Genomic DNA, 17,990 nt, shown 5'->3' with positions numbered 1-17,990 from the left:
CGGAACCACGATTGCAAAAGGCCAGATCCCGGATATAAGATGAACTTATACCAAGGTAATAATTAATTTAAGATAAGCTTTTAATGATAAGATCTACATCGTGTCCATGGGCATGAACACAGGGTTCAAGGTCGACTCCCACTTGTTCAACGCATAACCTTTCATTTACTTCTCATTTTTCAAAGAAGTAGTAGGGTTGAAATTTTATCTGGAAAAATACCAGAAGAGTATGGCTCATGAAAACTTTCGAGTTCACACATATTATGGAAGGCATAGGTTCAACCCATCGGGGCATCGTGGAAACATATACCACAAACTTCGGAGTAAATAATACAAGCTCGAAAGTAGAGCATGGTTCACAAAACAGTTGATACAATTTACCAAAGGAACTATATATCCATGGAAAGGCTCAAAAGGTTCTTCAATAGGAAGGACACTGTCGAATAAAATCCAACAAAGGAACCGATGGTCCACAAGGGATCTGATGTGAGCATCGGTACTCAACCAGAGGAAGAAGAATGCAAGGAGATCTGATTATAGAAACAACTGACTAACTCAAAGTTCAAATGCAAAAGAATTAAGATTTCCAAATCAGGGGGTCAGAAGCAACGCTCTGATCAAGGATGGATAAGTTGAGTAGGCTTAGGGGTAAAATCAATGGCAATTTGATAGGTCGAGATCCAGCATCATGTTAAAAATGATGTCTGAGCCGGAAGGATGAATTCTAGGATCTGATTGAGGATTGCGTGCATTCGCAACATATTGAATCAATGGACTCAAAAAGATAATGACAAGGGGTGCCAATAAGATTTCGAGACTTATGGGATTAATCATAATGCTAGTAAGCAAGAATTTCAAGAGCAATAGGCTCCTGAGGATTTTCGGAAGATCGAATGTCATTCTGAACACTTTTGTGATATACTTGAATCCACGGGGGATGAGCGGATACTCGGTAAGTGCGAGAATTATCTGTAGGGGTATTCAGGTGACAAAGAACAGCAAGGCAGTAAGCTCAATGATTCTCGGAACAACAGAGATAATATCGGGGTATCTTGTAATAACAAGATCAACTGGGAAACATTGTATGAATGGCGAGTATACGCGGTTATCCATAGGAGTTTATCGATGAAAGGGAATTGCAAAAGCGATGAACACAAGTTCTCGGGTTATCAGCGGAGAGTATCTTCAGGGTCTTCACGTGCAGCAGACGATCACCAGTAATAAGGGGCTCTCTGGGTGAAAGTGCTAACAAGATCCTAATGTTAGATTTAGCAAAATTCATTTATCCCGAATAGAAGAGATGTCAGAGTCCCAGAGTATAGGTTGAGGAATAAAAGATCCTACTACCACCCAATGGCGACGTGGGCCCGTAAGCCACACAGCCATGTTAGTAAATGTTTTTCAACAACTAGACTCGACTTCGGCCAAGGAGTTGGAAAGGGGGATTCCTACAGGCAGTCGGCTCTGATACCAACTTGTGACGCCCCCGATTTGACCGTACACTAATCATGCACGCAAATGTGTACGATCAAGGTCAGGGACTCACGGGAAGATATCACAACACAACTCTACAACATAAATAAGTCATACAAGCATCATAATACAAGCCAGGGGCCTCGAGGGCTCGAATACAAGTGCTCGATCACAGACGAGTCAGCGGAAGCAACAATATCTGAGTACAGACATAAGTTAAACAAGTTTGCCTTAAGAAGGCTAGCACAAAAGTAGCAACGATCGAAAAGGCAAGGCCTCCTGCCTGGGACCTCCTAACTACTCCTCGAAGCCGAACTCCATGTAGAATCATCCTCGGGATCTCTAGCTCCTGGACTCCCGCATCTGGTTGCGACAATCAGGTATAGAAAGGGAAAAGAGGGAGAAAAGCAACCGTGAGTACTCATCCAAAGTACTCGCAAGCAAGGAGCTACACTACATATGCATGAGTATATGTGTAAAGGGTCATATCGGTGGACTGAACTGCAGAATGCCAGAATAAGAGGGGGTGAGCTAATCCTGTCGAAGACTACGCTTCTGGCAGCCTTCATCTTGCAGCATGTAGAAGAGAGTAGATTGAAGTCCTCCAAGTAGCATCGCATAGCATAATCCTACCCGGCGATCCCCTCCTCGTCGCCCTGTTAGAGAGCGATCACCGGGTTGTATCTGGCACTTGGAAGGGTGTATTTTATTCAGTATCCAGTTCTAGTTGTCATAAGGTCAAGGTACAACTCCGGGTCGTCCTTTTACCGAGGGACACGGCTATTCGAATAGATAAACTTCCCTGCAGGGGTGCACCACATAACCCAACACGCTCGATCCCATTTGGCCGGACACACTTTTCTGGGCCATGCCCGGCCTTGTAAGATCAACGCGTCGCAGCCCCACCTAAGCACAACAGAGCGGTCAGCACGCCGGTCTAATCCTAAGCGCGCAGGGGTCTGGGCCCATCGCCCTATGCACACCTGCACGTTGCGAACGCGGCCGCGAGCAGACCTAGCAACCCACACGATCACGGCGGTTACGTCAAAGCGGTCCAACACGGCGCGCGCCACTCAGTTGCTGACGTCACGAAGGCTTCGGCTGATACCACGACGCCGGGATACCCATAACTACTCCCGCGTAGATGGCTAGTGCGTATAGACCAAATGGCCAGACTCAGATCAAATACCAAGATCTCATTAAGCGTGTTAAGTATCCGCGAACGCCGACCAGGGCCAGGCCCACCTCTCTCCTAGGTGGTCTCAACCTGCCCTGTCGCTCCGACACAAAGTAACAGTCGGGGGCCGTCAGGAACCCAGGCCCACCTCTACCGGGGTGGAGCCACCTGTCCTTTCAGCCCCCTCACCAGCATCACTTGCGAGTACTCAACGAGCCGACCCGACTTTAGTCACCACATGTGTCATGTATATAGTATATAAGCATATACCCGTGATCACCGCCCAGGTGATCAGGGCCCGATAGTATAGCACAGCAGACGGACAAGAATGTAGGGCCACTGATGGAAAACTAGCATCCTATACTAAGCAGGTAGGATTGCAGGTAAAGGTAACAACAGTAGTAGCAAGGATAGGCTATGCATCAGGATAGGATATCGGAAAACAGTAACATGCTACACTACTCTAATGCAAGCAGTATAGAGAAGAATAGGTGATATCTGGTGATCAAGGGGGGGGGGCTTGCCTGGTTGCTCTGGCAAGTAGGAGGGGTCGTCAACTCCGTAGTCGAACTGGGCAGCACCAGTGTCGGTCTCGTAGTCTACCGGAGAGAAGAGGGGGAAGAAACAGTAAATACGGAGCAAACAAGGCATCACAAAACATAAGGAGGAAAAACGCGGTGCTAGGTATGCCCTAACGCGGTAGTAAGCGATACCGGTGAAGGGGGGAAACATCCGGGAAAATATCCCCGGTGTTTCACGTTTTCTGATAGATGAACCGGAGGTGAAATGTTGCAGGTTCACTATGCTAGGGACGTGTGGTGGACGAACGGACTGCGTATCCGGATTCGTCTCGTCGTTCTGAGCAACTTTCATGTTGAAAATATTTTAATCCGAGTTACGGATTAAAAGATATGATTTTCTAAAGATTTTATTAATTTCTAGAATTTAATTAATTATTTAAATTAATTCGAAAATGGATTTATGACATCAGCATGATGTCATGCTGACATCAGCAGTCAACTGGGGTTGACTAAGTCAAACTGACATGTGGGTCCAGTGGGACCCACCTATCATTCTCCGTTTAGGTTAATTAGGGTTTAGCTAAATAATTACTGTTTAATTAAATTAATTATCTAATTAGATTAATTTAAATAAGATTAATTAACTTAATTAATTTAGTTAATTAATTTTATTTATTTATTTATTTATTAATTTATTATTATCATTATTATTAGTATTATTTATTATTATTATTTTATTATTTTTTATTATTATTTTATTTTCTTTTATAAAACGTTCTAGTGGGCTGGGCCCCGTTGTCCAGTGGCCCAGGGCTTAATGGGTGCGGGCGACGGTTTCGGGCGCGACCCAATCGGGCGCACGCCCAGGGGCACCGTGGAGGTCGAGGCCAGCAAGGCCGGGAGGTCACCGGAGGGAGACGCCGGCGGGAGAGCAGCAGGGCGGCGCCGGAGCGGGGCTGCGGGCCATAGGGGAGTGGCCGTGGTCGAGCCAGACGGCCGGGACGAGGCACGGGCGCCAGGGCGCGGTCGGGCGGCCGTGTACGGCGAGGCGACGACGGGGAACGGCTCGGGCGCGATGGCCATCCAGAGGAGGCGCGACGAGCGCGGGGAGGCCGCGAGCGAGCACGGCCTCGGGCGCGCGGTGACAGGGGAAGAGGGGAGAGGAGAAGGGCGCTGGCCGCGGCGGGGCGCAACGGAGGAGCGCGCGGAGCGGCCGAGCCGGGGCAGGGGGAGAGGAGAGGGGAGCGCTCACGGGGGGAGGGTGTAGGGCTCGTGGCAGCGGGGGTCGAGGGGGATGGCGGGGACGGCGGCGTAGAGGATGCTGGCCGGCGGGGAGCTACGGTGGCGACGGCGATCCGGGCGGCGGGGCGAGCGCGACGGCGAGGGCCTCCGGGCGGCGACGCGGGATCGGGGTCTGTGGGCTCGGGGAGGAGGACGACGAAGGGACGGCGTCGGGGCGAGGTGGCGCCGTCGTCGAGGTCGCGGGGGGGGGGGGGCGCGGGATCGGGGCGATCCCGATCCAGATCGGGGAGGAGAGGCCGATGTGGGGGGGAGTGGGTGCGGTTGCCCTAGGGTTTCGACCGACAGGGGAGGATATGGGGAGTGGGGTGGGCCGGCCTGGTGGCCCAGAGGCTAGTTAGGCCGAAGCCCAGTGGGGGGAAAGGGAGGCTCCTTGTCTCTGTCTCTTTTTTTTAGTTATTCTTTTGTGTTTCATTTCTAGTTTCCTTTTATTTTAGTTTTGTAAAATTTATCACTAGCACCTAACTTAGTATTTGTAAATATACTACTGCCACAATAACTTTGGCACCTAGCTAAAATAGTTTAGAATTTTGTAAATATAATAGGAGTATAATTAATTGTTTTTGCTGTTGTTTTAATCACTTTGGGGTATTTAATTATTTTATAAAGATGTTGTTTCTCCATCAATAATATCCATGATTTATTTGTCACATTGAGAACATTTTAGTTTTGACTTTTGAAAACTTTAATTGTTTGACTTGAATTTGAATTTGAATTTTGAATCGGTTTTGAACTAACCCGAGATTAACTAAAGTGATCATGGTGACGTGGCATCGTTAACAGAGGTTTACTGTAGCTTAATTATCCGGGCGTCACAGGCATACATGCACTCAAAGACCTACCTGCCAATCCTCCATGAAGATGTCAAGAAGGCCAACATCCTCATCTAGAGCAATTTCACTACAAAGTATTGGACTTAGGGGTGTAGTCAGCATCAAGTGGCAACGTTAAGATAGGAGACCCGCGGGTACCTAGACCGGAGTACCTTATGATGTGTCAGCTAAGACAAAAGCAACATGTACAACTTCGAAGTTGTGTTGCTAGAACTCAATTCCTAACTAGAGGAAGAAGTCACTATGCTTCAATGGGCACGAGGAGGACAAAAGTCCGGTGTCGCCTATGGTGGCCGTGAAGGCCGGGGGGTGGGGGCACGATGAGCTCTTGGACTACCAAGTGAGGAAGGAGGTGGGACCCGAGGTACAGGAAGAGGTCACACTCTTTGTGACACAGTAGTGACCAGGAGGAGGGAGGAGCAATTGTTGATGAAGGACGTCATAGAGAGGAAATATTGACAACCGTGGGGTCATGATGGTGGTGATTCGGAGAGGATGGAGAGTTACCACTTGCTTGGCGGGAGGAATAAGGAGATGTAGGTTATAAGTTCAGACCTCAAGACATCATTGGCCTTGAAGAGGGCAATACATACATTTTTAGCTTGTAGATCGTGGTACTCCCTTCATTCAGGTATGTAAGGTTGACACGGGTTTTTAGGTCTTCAATTTGAGTAGCGAAATGTGTGTAATATGCCACCAGTAGTGTATGTTTAAAAACTTCCTTCGACAATGAATCCAATAATGTATTTTTACTTTTTAGTCACATATAACACACGTTCTCCTTCATAGCTTGCTTGATGCTGCAATTTATTCTGTTTTAGGCCTAGAAATGAGGACTACTATGTCAATCGGTTTTCAACCTTGCTGCCACGGTGATTTTCAAAATAATGTTGTCTCTCCATTGCCTACGATGATGGTGGTGCAGTCGTAAAAGCGGTTTTGCTGAAGTGAATCCAAATTTGTAACTGTTTCTTCCATTCCAGCCATGGCCGTCTCAACTGCAACGCCCTCACAAACTTGTCAAGGTTAAGAATCCTGAAGCCCCCATGAATGGTGGAGTGACAGACGGTCTCTGAATTAATCTTGTATAAACTTCTTTCATATTACATCAGACAGCACACCACCACACCCCCGCGCACATGTCTAACAATATCTTGGCTAACTTGTGCTGAGATGGTTATGCTAGACTAGAGGCTAGGGTGATGTTTCCTCGAGCATATAACCTTGTGATCTGTCCCGGTAGCTAGGTGGGTGGTGTGCCTTGCCTGCATAGCTACAAGATACTGATTCCTCCTTTCATGTGCTACACGTTCAAGGCCCCTCCAGGATAACCTCCTTGCTATTTATACACCCCGAGCTGTGTCTGCATAAAACACAACACCACAGACACAGAGGCAGAGAAGAGCAGAGCAGCCAAGCAAAGTGAGAGACCAAGAGAGATGGCTACGTCCAAGGCATTCCCAGCTCTGGTCCTTCTGGCGCTCGTCTGCAGCCAGCTCATGGTCGGCGGCCATGCCCAGGCGTACATCGGCGGCACCAGGGGAGGAGGAGGATCTGCTGCCGGACTGCAGCCACCGACTTCCACCACTACCCATGGCCACTCCTCCACCATTGGTAATCTATAGCTGCAACCAATCTCTCATGATTTTAGTATGTAATCTGCAGACGACATCGTGTTATCGATACTTCTTCGTTTGCTTGCCGTTTGACTTGTAACCTGTCCCTGGTTCTGACTCTCCTTTGTTTGGGTTGGGGTCATACCAGGAGGGCGTTCAGCCGTGGAAGAAGACAAGGCCTTCATGGTCAACAGCCTGACGGCGCACAACCACCCGCTTCCTGTCCCGCCTTCCGCTCAGTAGATCGTGAAGTGCAGCCGAGCTTGAGACCAACGATCAAGTGGCCAGTACTAATAATAAGAATAAATCTGGGTGAAGTTGTCCAGTTTGCAGGGTGACTCTGTTTCTACCATCATCGTCAGGGGTATAAAAGCAGAGTAGCATCGAACTAGTAATAAAAGTAGTGTTGACAAAGCCTCGAGTTTAAAGTGCTATATCAAGGCCCTTGATTCAATGGAACACATAAGTTTATCCCAAATTTCGTTTACATCTTACCAAAACAGAATATGAATTTATCTCAATTGTGTTCGATCTTACACAGCTGTTCTGAAAATTGTACATGGTCCAAGACTACGATGACCTCTCAAACGAAACCACGAGAACCACTTCTCCTTGAGAAGATCGCAAGTATATCCCAAAAAGAAAGGCCGATATCTACATCCCATTTCCTCCCTTTGGCCAGATACCGAAACCATCGATCTCTAACTAGTCAGAAATACAGCTTCACGATAGGTCTCTTGGACTAGCACTAGTTCTACTGACTAAATACAGCTTCACGATAGGTCTCTCGGACTAGCACTAGTTCTACTGACTAAACTCTGGCACCACCACTGCTTCTGCCCATCGCCAGTTTATGAGAAACCAACAAGGTGAAAATTGAGAGTCTGTCATCTGTAGAGAATCTACAGATGGATGGAGCTGGTTGCAGCATGTTGGTCAATCGCTTTCAGGCAGCAACCACATCACCCCCGTGGTGGATGCCCTGTTGAAGGTGCCACCCGACTCAACAATGTCGGTGCTCGAGGGACGACAACAAGCATTTTTGTTTCAGGGGATCTAAGAGGGCCGGTCGGCCGGGGTTACCGATTGAGGGGGGATCAAACCGATTTCTTTAGCAATGCCCAGCTTCTTCTTCGCATAATCATAATATGTATTTGGTTTCCTAACCTGAAAGTATTCAGGCAAGAATAATCAAACCTTTTGGTCAGTAACCAGCTGCCACATGTCAAAAAGAAAACCAATATAAGTAGTATTTACCCCAAGTATAATCAATCCACACGCTACGCGTAAATTCCTGAATACAAAATATATTAAAAAAACGGCATCATAATTTGCGGTGCCAACTAAATTAACAACTGTTGGAAGGGCATTACAGTGAAGCCTGAGAGGATTAAAGTCTTATAAACATGGGGATGTCCTTCTGCGATCTTCAGTGCATGATAAAACAACAGTTTCCAACTGTCTGGCTCCTAAAGATTAAAACAGGCTTTAGGATGCGGTGCGGAAGATTACAGCATCAATACTCCTACAATTAAGCTATGAACCACAGGAGACTTTTGGGGAATGTTTACCTCGCGGGACCTGCCTGTCAGGTGCAATTCAATCAACTGCATGCAATAGAAAGGCAAGTCAGAAGATGATGAGATGTAATGAGCAGAAGTTTACAATCGATCAAATCGTGCACGCCTCGGTTTTGCTTGACAGCTTTTCCCAGAACTGGACGAATTCTTGGTCGCCCTCAAGCGTACTACAAGTTCTGTAGTAATATTCCCAGTTTTCATACTCTCACCCTGCACAATGAAAACACTATATATTTTTTGAAACAGAGGCAGAAGATTTGTGCGCAAGTATTAAGAAAGGATCAGCAGTCCTTGTGAAGTGCAACATCCTAAACTCTTCATCATTCAGCTTCAGGCCTTCAGCACTATTGGACGTGTTAATGTAGCAACTCGCAACAGTCATATACTGAGAAAATACAGTCAATGAAACCACTGAAATAGTTGCATGGAGCCAAGTGTTTGTCACCTGCGCGCATACATTATCTGGAAGGATGAGCCGCTGGTAGTCCTGCAAGTGAACATAGTGGCAGCACACATGATCGAAGCGCCACTGAAGACCGACCTCGTAATGCTTATGGTACCGATTCTCCTCGAGATCGTCCATTCCCCGGTATTTCTCCTGCATCAATCAAACAATCCAAAAGCAGAGTAATTAAACACAAAACAGAGTCTAAATGACGCACAAAGTTTCTCATACAATGACCTGTGTGTATGTATGTATGTATGATGCTGTGATGGCAACACGCTACTTAAGGGCACCTCGTGGGCTCTGATGCGGCACAGCGCGAGGCGTTGGTTGAGCGCTTGAGCTGCTGCTCGTCCCACAAGGCCAGAGACTCCTCGTCGTCGTCATCAGGGGGGGCCGTCGTTCAGCCGCTCGAGAGTCGATCTCGTTGGAGAGCTTGTCGTCGTCCCAGTCGAGGCCTTGGATTTGCTCTTGGCCGCCGGAAGAATGCCTAGCGGTGTCCACCCGTGCAGTGCTGCCGAGATCGACTGGAGTGGGTGTGTTTTGGATCTTGGTTCTCTTGTCACCTGATCCTCGCGAGCTGCTGGAGCAGCCATTCTCCATCTCCAATCCAAACCCTAGCCTGTCCTGCCATTCTCCATTTTTTTTTTGAGAAATGTTTCAGCAGAAAAGATGCAAGTTTTCTCTCGTCTCGGCCTTCGCCCGTTGTCAGTCAGAGACACCGCCCCTTCTGCCCCCTCCTCTCCGGCGACCCCTTGAAAAAAAAAACCTGCTCTCCGGCGGTTCTCCCCCGCTCCCAAACGCCGCTGTCCAGTCTCGCCCGGGCCCGATGGATCGTCGGAGGGTTCGACGCTTAGGGGCTGCCATGCACCCCCTCCTCGCAGCTGCGGCCAGTGACGGTGCCACTCCCAGCACCGCCGCCGCCTCTCAAACCCGCGGCGGGAGCTCCGCAAGTGCCGTCAGGTGGGTGCCCTTGAGCTCCTCTCAATTCTGTTCCGGTTCGATTTCCGGTGCCTGGGTTGAATTGACTTTCTGAATCTTTCCGATGCCGCCGGGTTTGGGGAATTTCAGGCTCGACGTCGAAGCTGACATCGACCAGGTGTGGATTAGCAGTTTCACAGTGTCAAATCTATCAAGTATATTCGACGGCCGTCCTGGTTCATTCAACCTGACACGGGGGTTCTGAATTTTCGTGCGGCTGCTATTTCAGGGGACATCATACTTTGCTGATGAGCAGCACAAGAGGGTGGCATCTGGGAGCTCTTCAGCGAGGCTCAGCGGAGTAACTAATTGACCTATCCCTTGTTTCACTCAAATCTAGTGTTGCTGTGGGTTAATGACTGAATGTGTGCTAGTTTCTGCTATGACATGCCAACAATTCTCAGTTACAATAATGCATTCACATTGCTTTGTCGTTTGGAAAGGCAATATGACGTGAAAAACTTTCCTGTCATCAGACAATAAGTAGTATGAACCAGAATGTATATCCTAAAAAAGGAACCAGAATGTGAAATTCCATGATCTTGAGCAGTTCAAGGCTGCTTGGTATTGCTATCTTTAGATGGGAAAGTAAAACACATATGTAAAATTGCAAGCATGAGTACAGATGAATTTTCCAAGTAATGGATCCAGGTAAAAGCCACAAACTAAAGTTCCTCCTTTGATATTTTTCTCACAAACACGTGTCTAAACGTGTGTCATTTTATATTAGAAGAAACACCAGGAAGGCGTGAAGAGTACAGAAGAACTAGGCTACAACAGACTGTACAGAAGAATTAGGCTACAACAGAAGCTCGTACTATGGATCAACGTAAGCTTTCACATCAGTTGATTGACAATTATGTTGTAACTTATGGCTCAGTTCTTGAATTTACTTGTAACCAGGCAACCTGCCTGTCATGACTACCGCAATACAGCTACGTATGAGTACATAATCTCTACATATGGAGACAGACATGTCTCTTTCTCAAGTTCTTGGCGACATCGTAAGTTGGCAATCTCCAGGGAACTAGCTATTATTTTTACAAAACAGGGTACTAGATCTCATGTCACGGTGCTGTAAGTTGCTGATTTATGCGTGACTAATTATGTCCACATAAAGCAATGAAGGGACGTTTTGAACCATCAGCATAAACCAAGTTTGCAATTACTCAGCCGGGAAGCAAAATCTTTCTCTCTGAATAAGTTATATTCTGAACTTCTTTTTTCTTAACATAGCCAACATAGGCCAGTCTAGGACATATGAAACATAATTTGCTCTCCATTGTGTAGAAGAATGACCGTTCCTGGTGGGGTTTGCGGATGAAGGATGCAGTGGCAAACGGTTTATCATGGGATGCAAAGTGCTATGCAATACATTGGGAAGCTTATTCATGTATAAGGAAGCTCTGACATCAAGAAAGTTCATTGAAAAGGTACAACTTTTTAGAAATAGTACCAACGTGCAGTTTCTGTACATAAACCATCTTGTAAGTTTAGTTTGTATGTTGCCTGCAAATCAAGTTGGTAGTTTTTTTCATAGTAGTTGCCTAGTCAATAAATGGAAAAAGATGAGTTGCAAATCCCTTTTATAAATTATGTATTTTTTCCATCCTAATAAATTATTGCGAGTTCTCTTTACATTCTATTGCTTTTTACATCTTTTTAATAAAAAAATGAAAAGCATTAACCAACTAATGGGCATATTTGCGCATTATTGATTTAGACCAATTCTACAATTTTACTGAATTGTACAACCCTTGAGAGGTTTAGATCACCTTTCTGCAACCATCGTATGTGCCTATGTTCTTATTACATCCGAAAAAACTCATATCTGAAAGGATATGCAGAAAAGATGGAACAAATATTTTGATCTACAAGCTATAGCTGTATGTACTGCTTGCTTCAAAATCAAGGACACAATCTTGTGTGAACTTGTAATTCACATTATGTCGTTCCATAGCAAGCAAACTTTGTTCCTCCTCTGGATTGGCATCTGCTTGAGCCCACGGGTGGTTGTGGTATCTCCTCAGCATCTCCAACCTCTCTGCAACCTCCTTCATCGTTGGCCGCTCCGCTCCACTCATGTTCAAGCATCCCATAACGAGGTGTGTGATCTCTTCGAGCGCTTCGATTGTCATCTCGTCCCTCACTTGGCTGTCCAGAAGGTCTTGGTGCTGGCCTACCTTCACTGCCATCATGAAGCATAAAACAAGGCTTCTATCTTCCTCTGGCCCGTCGAAGTACAGTGCCTTTTTCCTTGTCAGAAGCTCCAATAGGACAACGCCAAAGCTGTACACATCACTCTTATCAGTCAGCCGGCATGTCATTAGGTATTCTGGGTCAAGGTAACCGCAAGTTCCCTGCACCAATGTTGCCATCTTGGCCTCATCAGTTGGTGCCAGTTTTGATGCTCCGAAATCTGAAACTTTTGCTGTGAGCTTGTCATCCAACAGAATGTTTGCCGTCTTGACGTCTCCATGGAGAATCGGTGGCGAGGCTGAAGAGTGCATGTATGCCAGTGCCTCGGCTGCCTCTACTGCTATTCGAAGGCAGGTGTCGAAGCCTGTATCAGAGTCAAGGCCCCTACTACCATGGATGTAGTGGTAGAGTGTACCATTTGAGACGAACTCGTAGACCAACATTGGCACTTCTACTTCGAGGCAGCATCCAAGCAGCTTGACGACATTCTTGTGGTTGATCTGGGAGAGGATGAACATCTCCCTCGCGAATTCCTTGGTAGGGACCTCTTCCGTCGTCTTTGACTTCTTGACCGCCACCACTGTCTTGTCCTCAAGGACACCCTTGTAGACAATACCGTGCCCTCCGTGGCCAAGAACACGGCCGGCTGCGAAGTTGTTGGTCGCTTTCTCGAGCTCTTCCTTGGAGAAGATCTTGAACCCCCCACCCCCTTTGCTGGTGTCACTGTAGTTACGTATCTGCTGCTGCAGGAATACGCCTCCATTTAGCTCAAAGAATTTCTGCTTTGTTCTGATAAGTCTCCTTTTCTGGAGCCCCAAGTAGAGCCAGAAGGACATGAAAAATGGCAAGAACACACCAACGCTCACTCCTGAATACGACATAGCATCACAGTTAGGTTTGGAAAACAAGATTGCAAGAGCAACCCATTTGCAGGATTGTCTGCTTACCTGTTACTACTTTTAGGGCCAATGTGAAATTGTCCTTTGGCCGGCAACCGTTCTCCGTCGTAGCATCTCCACTAGTCCCCGGAGGACATTGGCAGGTGTGGCTTCCCTGAGTATTTGTGCAGATGCCGTAGCATGATTGCTCTTCTTTGTGTTTACACTCGTCGATGTCTTCCATTTGGCAAAACAATTCATAAGATGAAGTGGCAGAAGGAGCAGGAAGCAGAACAATAAAACAGGGCATGGGTGTATACCTCTGCATCCGTCTTGTAGATAGGGGTTGCCCTCGTACCCCTTTGAGCAGTTGCACCGGTACCCAGTGCCATCTTCGGAGTCGATACAATCGCTGAGCATGCTCTGGCACGCATAGTCAGTTGTGTTGCGCCTGGCGGCGCTGCAGTTGCCAACGTTCCGGATCGCCCAGTCGAGGATGACAGGCACGGCAAAGTCTTTGGTCCAGTTGAGGTACTCGCTGTCACCGGTGTATCTTGTACTTAACCACTTGGTCTCTACCAGGAACACATACCGGCAGGTCGTTTTGTTGCTATAGAAGGCTATGTCTCTGTCTCGGTGCTCCTTCGTGAAGTCAAGCAGGAACGGCTCGTAGTAGTCGACAGCAGGGGGTATCGCGCTCTGGCAGCATGCCACGCCCGTGCAGGACCCCGGCGTGGTGAACTGCTGTGGCCGGCACACGGCCATGCAGCCACTGACATAGTAGCCAAGAGCGTCGATGAAGTAGCCGAGGCTGGAGCAGCCGAGCGTGACGAGCCGGTTCCTGGCCTGGGAGAAGAGGTAGTGGCTGCCAACAAGTGGTACAAACGTGGCGCCGCTCTGGCTGACGAGACGCCCTTTGCTGTCGTAGCATCGACGTGTTGCCCTCAGGTGGGCCCTGGCTTCACTGCTGGCGACCGACAGGCCGGTGATCCGGATGCCATAGCCTGTCACGGTGAGCCGTGGTGTTGAGCGGGCGTCATTGCACTCGAGCTGGAAGCCACCTCGGCCATCGTCGCGGAAGCAACCGGCGCCGATGCCAAAGGGGTAAGGGATGGTGATGTTGCCGCACTTGTCGCGGCAGCCTGGCCGCGCAACCTGCGGGGGTGGATGCTGCTGCTCCTGAGCTGAGACTCGAGTCACTGGCAGTAGTAACAGCAGCACGAGCTGCATGATCAGTGTGGTCACCATTCTTGCTCTGCAGGTCTACTCAGAGACTGCTGAGGAAGTGGAAAGTGTTAGTTGCTGAAGAATCATGTTAGTCCATATATGCGCACCGATGCTGAAGAATCTGTTCACTAGCTAGGACTGGGTCAATTACCCAGCACTGGTTAATGATGTTCTCATTATGCTTTATCTAGAGTGCTGACAGCAAGGACACCTACCGGAGCTTTGGTGTTTAGTCAATGGCAGAACTTGTTTAACCAGCCAGCCCTTGGCAGAGCCACACATGTCGCCACATGTCAGTACAAAGAGTTTCTGATGATTATTCTGAAATTTTGGCATGTATACCTACCCAAAAAGAAAACCTTTGGTCTGTTAATGCTAGTGGAGCTTCAATTCGTTAATTGCACTGCCGGCAATCATTGGCTCTTTCATTATCTATGCAATTTAGCTGACCAGGATTACTACACCCACCTAATCCAATCCAGCATGTGTGGCAGAAACTAGCATCGCCGCCTAGTTTGTTGTGAGAATGTTTTCTGTTGGAACTTGTTGTGGCAATCTTACATCCAAAATAACTCGTATATAATAATATAAAGAAATGTGCAGAAAAAATGATCATTTTTTTAATTTACGAGCTAAAGCTGAATGTTTTGCTGCTTCCTTCAAATATCCAATCCAGCACGTGAGACATCACTCGAGACGAACACCGGCTAACTTACAAAACTAGCATGGTCGTTTAAATTTTTTTGTGAGAAAATTTCCTGTTGTAACTTTTTGTTGTCAGAATCTTCCTGGTTCAGTATCTATAACTCTATGCTGCTCGTAAAGAGAACGCAGGTCTAAGTAATTCGTACACTCAGTTAACATTTTGGTAGGAACATTTTGTTGCACGCATAAAGTCATATTTCTTCTTACTGGCCTGGACAGGAATAGTGAACTTGGGCTCCTGCCTGTCAGCGAGCAGAAATATTTTGTCTCTCTGAATCTCTGACCCCGTTGAGAGTGCACACAGGCTTGACAGCAGTCGCGTCGCAGGTACGGAATGCTATAGGCTTTGAAACCGGTGAACTGGTGCTGGATTTCCTTGTTCTGTTTGCTGTTGTATCTTGCTGAGTATTACCGTCCTCTTATTAGTTTAATTAGGATGAAAAACTTGCAGTTTCACTCGCTTTGAGCACGACCAATTGTTTGTCGATGGAAATACAGTCGACCTTGTTCAAGTCTCTTTTGCTGTTTCTCTGAAATTGTTTATTGCCATGACCAATCGTCGTGCTTTCCCTTCTCAAAGATCATCAAGTTTCTCACCTGAACTAGATCAAGCAAAATGCCCACTATTTCTTCCATTACTACTGCTGTTGCTGCCTTACAATTAATGAACTGAAGCAGCATCATAAAACATAGCCGATGCTGGCATGCTGCATTACAGTTATTTGAACTATATTACTCAAGCATTCTTGGATCCTTGGATTCCCCAACACCTTTCACAGGGCTAATGAAAGTTCAGGACACGCCACGCTCGCCCTGTGACATGAACTGAATTATCAGGGAGTGTTCGGAGGAAGGGGCGGGAGCTTGAAACCCGGCACGGGCGTGACGGAATTGCCTTCCTCCCCACCAGCGTCCCGACTTCTTAACTTGCCTGGCGTAATGTGTAACAAATATAAAGATGAACTTGTGCTCACTTACAGAGATTGCATCACCGTTCAGTTTCCTTTTTTTTGTGAGAATACTTTCTGTAGCTACTTTCAGTTGTGAGAATGTTTCCTCCTTCAGTATTTACAACTCTAAGCTGCTCATACTGAGATGACAACGCAGATCCAACTAATTCGTACACTCACTTAACCTTTTGGTAAGAACATTTGTTGCATGCATAAGATTCATGTTTCTTCTCACTGACCTGGATTGGGATAATGAACATGAACTCCTGCCTGTCAGCGAGCAGAAATATTCCTGCCCCACTGAATTTCTGATCCCATTGAGGGTGCACACAGGCTCGACAACGGTTGCTGGTATGAAATGAACTGGCCTTGAAACCGGCGAATTGGTGCTGGATTTCGTTGTTCTGTTTGTTGTGTGTTACGATCCTGTTACGAGTTTCATTAGGATGGAATTTAACAAGTGCAAACTTGCAGTTTCTTTTAGCACAACCTAAGCAGTGTGGGGCAATCTCTCTTGATCAAAACCATGTCGATCATGTTCAAGTCTCGTTTGATGTATTAAAAAAGAAATTCAAATCACATGAAAATATAGACAAAAAGACCGACCGTATACGTCTATACACGGAGCGGCTAGGCTCGCATTTGCGCTGCGTGTATTGCCTCAACGTCTAGACGACGCTCGCATAGACTCGGCTCGCATTTGCGATGCGTGTATGCCTCAACGTCCCGTGATTGCAAGAGCAGCCTAATTAAGCCGCACATGGGATTTGTAAGCGAGCCGTGTGGGACTATTAAGCAGCTGTAAGTGCACGCGGCCTAATTAAGCAGTAAGCGCACGCTGGACGGCCCAGCGGCCGGTCGCGGCCCGCTAGGTTGCTGTCCTCAGTGCAGGTCGCCGGCGTGTGGCCATCAGTGAGGAGAGATATTTCTGTCACTCTGAATGAATCTCCGATCCTGTCAAGGGTGCACACAGGCTCAACGAATGGTTGCAGGTACGAAATGCTATAGGCTTGAAACCGGTGAACTGGTGCTGGATTTCCTTCGTCTGTTGTGTGTATCTTGCGGTGCACTGTCCTATTTTTTTTGAAAAGGAGGAAAGGCCTAGCCTCTGCATCAGAATGATGCATGTAATCATTTTATGAACAAAAACACGCCAGAGTTTAATTAGGTTGCAATTTAACAAGTGCAAGCTTTCTCTCTTCGGGCACAACTTAAGCAGTATGGGGTTCATGTTCAACTCTGTCTGGTAGCTGCATGCCACTAGGCGGCCCTCCCTTCATGCCTTGCATCCAGCCGAGGCTTGGCCGGGTGTGTCGTCCCAGCGGCACGGCGTGGCCATGGGCGAGATCGCCGGCCACCAGGACGAGTAAAACCAGAGCCATGAGCGCTGTTTCGGACGCCATTTTTTGCCCGTCTCTCACTCTTTTGCTCGCTGCTCGATCTACCCAAAGCATCAGTAGTCTGCACTGCACATGGCCGGAGAGTGCATATATGTAGCACGAGTCTCCATCGGTGCGTGAGCTGCTAGCCAGCCAGAGGAGATTACTGCTACTATCCCGCGGGCTCGTAGTCGTAGCGTGGGTCTTTGATGAGACGATGAATGCGTAGCACATGAATGCAGGAATCCGTATCTTGTCCATCGGCAGTACCCACTGCGACTGCGATCCATCACATATCCTCGTGAAAACATTCCACAGAGCAGGTTGGAACTGCCGTCTGTCTACCGTATTGCAAACAAAAAACTATTTATACCAAAAAACACATATAAATAAAAAAACAGAATAGCAAAAGTAAAAAGGAAAAAATGGCACAAAACTAATAATACTGGAAAAACCTGGAAGAAACAAATAAAAGGAGCGAAAAAACGCATATATTGTTCAATCTAGTGTTTGCGAGAAATTTGCATTTATGTTCTACACTCTTCTTTAATTTAGTCTTTATACTTATGATATTCGGACCATACAACTGTTTCTACACTCTTCTTCAATCTAGGACGCGGTTTTTTACCAGCGTTTCTGTATGCAGCGGAAATCCTACCTGTCAGCGAGCAGAAATATTTTGTTTCTCTAAATCTCTAACCATGTCGAGGGTCGCAGGTACGAAACG

The 17,990-nt window shown here is 47.2% G+C and overlaps 2 protein-coding genes and 1 long non-coding RNA gene across 15 annotated transcripts; 2 read left to right on the top strand and 1 right to left on the bottom strand.

The window, feature by feature from the left end:
• The first annotated feature begins 6,692 nt into the window (after positions 1-6,692).
• On the top strand, positions 6,693-7,453 carry LOC123142110 (uncharacterized). Its single transcript, XR_006470529.1, has 2 exons — positions 6,693-6,917; positions 7,068-7,453. It is a non-coding gene; the product is annotated as an uncharacterized lncRNA (long non-coding RNA).
• A 1,823-nt stretch (positions 7,454-9,276) lies between these two features.
• Positions 9,277-16,005, top strand: LOC123146049 (uncharacterized). Of its 13 annotated transcripts, none has more exons than XR_006472591.1 (8): positions 9,277-9,907; positions 10,016-10,043; positions 10,155-10,576; positions 10,659-10,754; positions 10,829-11,128; positions 11,216-11,358; positions 15,154-15,261; positions 15,714-16,005. XR_006472591.1 is itself a non-coding variant. In XM_044565626.1 (3 exons), the coding sequence occupies exons 1-3, from the start codon at positions 9,600-9,602 to the stop codon at positions 10,236-10,238; spliced, it is 420 nt and encodes a 139-aa protein (XP_044421561.1). In that variant the 5' UTR covers positions 9,284-9,599; the 3' UTR covers positions 10,239-10,821. The 13 variants fall into 13 exon arrangements, 1 of the variants encoding a protein (XP_044421561.1); XR_006472589.1 differs by having other exon boundaries at positions 9,278-9,907; positions 10,656-10,754; XR_006472590.1 differs by having other exon boundaries at positions 9,281-9,907; positions 10,656-10,754; positions 10,829-10,929.
• On the bottom strand, positions 11,797-14,250 carry LOC123146050 (wall-associated receptor kinase 1-like). The gene is made up of 3 exons (XM_044565627.1): positions 13,323-14,250; positions 13,072-13,239; positions 11,797-12,992 (listed from the first exon to the last, which is right to left on the bottom strand). Exons 1-3 carry the CDS (start codon positions 14,248-14,250, stop codon positions 11,797-11,799), a joined length of 2,292 nt encoding a protein of 763 aa, XP_044421562.1.
• Positions 16,006-17,990: the final 1,985 nt, after the last annotated feature.

Source organism: Triticum aestivum, chromosome 6D, assembly GCF_018294505.1.
Source record: "Triticum aestivum cultivar Chinese Spring chromosome 6D, IWGSC CS RefSeq v2.1, whole genome shotgun sequence".
Lineage (NCBI taxonomy): Eukaryota > Viridiplantae > Streptophyta > Magnoliopsida > Poales > Poaceae > Triticum > Triticum aestivum.
The sequence above is the reverse complement of the archived record's forward strand: the minus strand, read 5'-3'. Positions and strand labels throughout refer to the sequence as shown.

Bases quoted from the DNA above. Each gene is read 5' to 3' on its own strand.
- LOC123146049 (XM_044565626.1), top strand. From the start codon at position 9,600: ATGTTTCAGCAGAAAAGATGCAAGTTTTCTCTCGTCTCGGCCTTCGCC. The intron at 9,908-10,015 runs GTGGGTGCCCTT...GGGGAATTTCAG, and splicing joins AGCTCCGCAAGTGCCGTCAG to GCTCGACGTCGAAGCTGACA. The intron at 10,044-10,154 runs GTGTGGATTAGC...CTGCTATTTCAG, and splicing joins TCGAAGCTGACATCGACCAG to GGGACATCATACTTTGCTGA.
- LOC123146050 (XM_044565627.1), bottom strand. From the start codon at position 14,250: ATGGTGACCACACTGATCATGCAGCTCGTGCTGCTGTTACTACTGCCA. The intron at 13,240-13,322 runs GTATACACCCAT...GCCAAATGGAAG, and splicing joins TCTACAAGACGGATGCAGAG to ACATCGACGAGTGTAAACAC. The intron at 12,993-13,071 runs GTAAGCAGACAA...TGTCGTATTCAG, and splicing joins GGCCCTAAAAGTAGTAACAG to GAGTGAGCGTTGGTGTGTTC.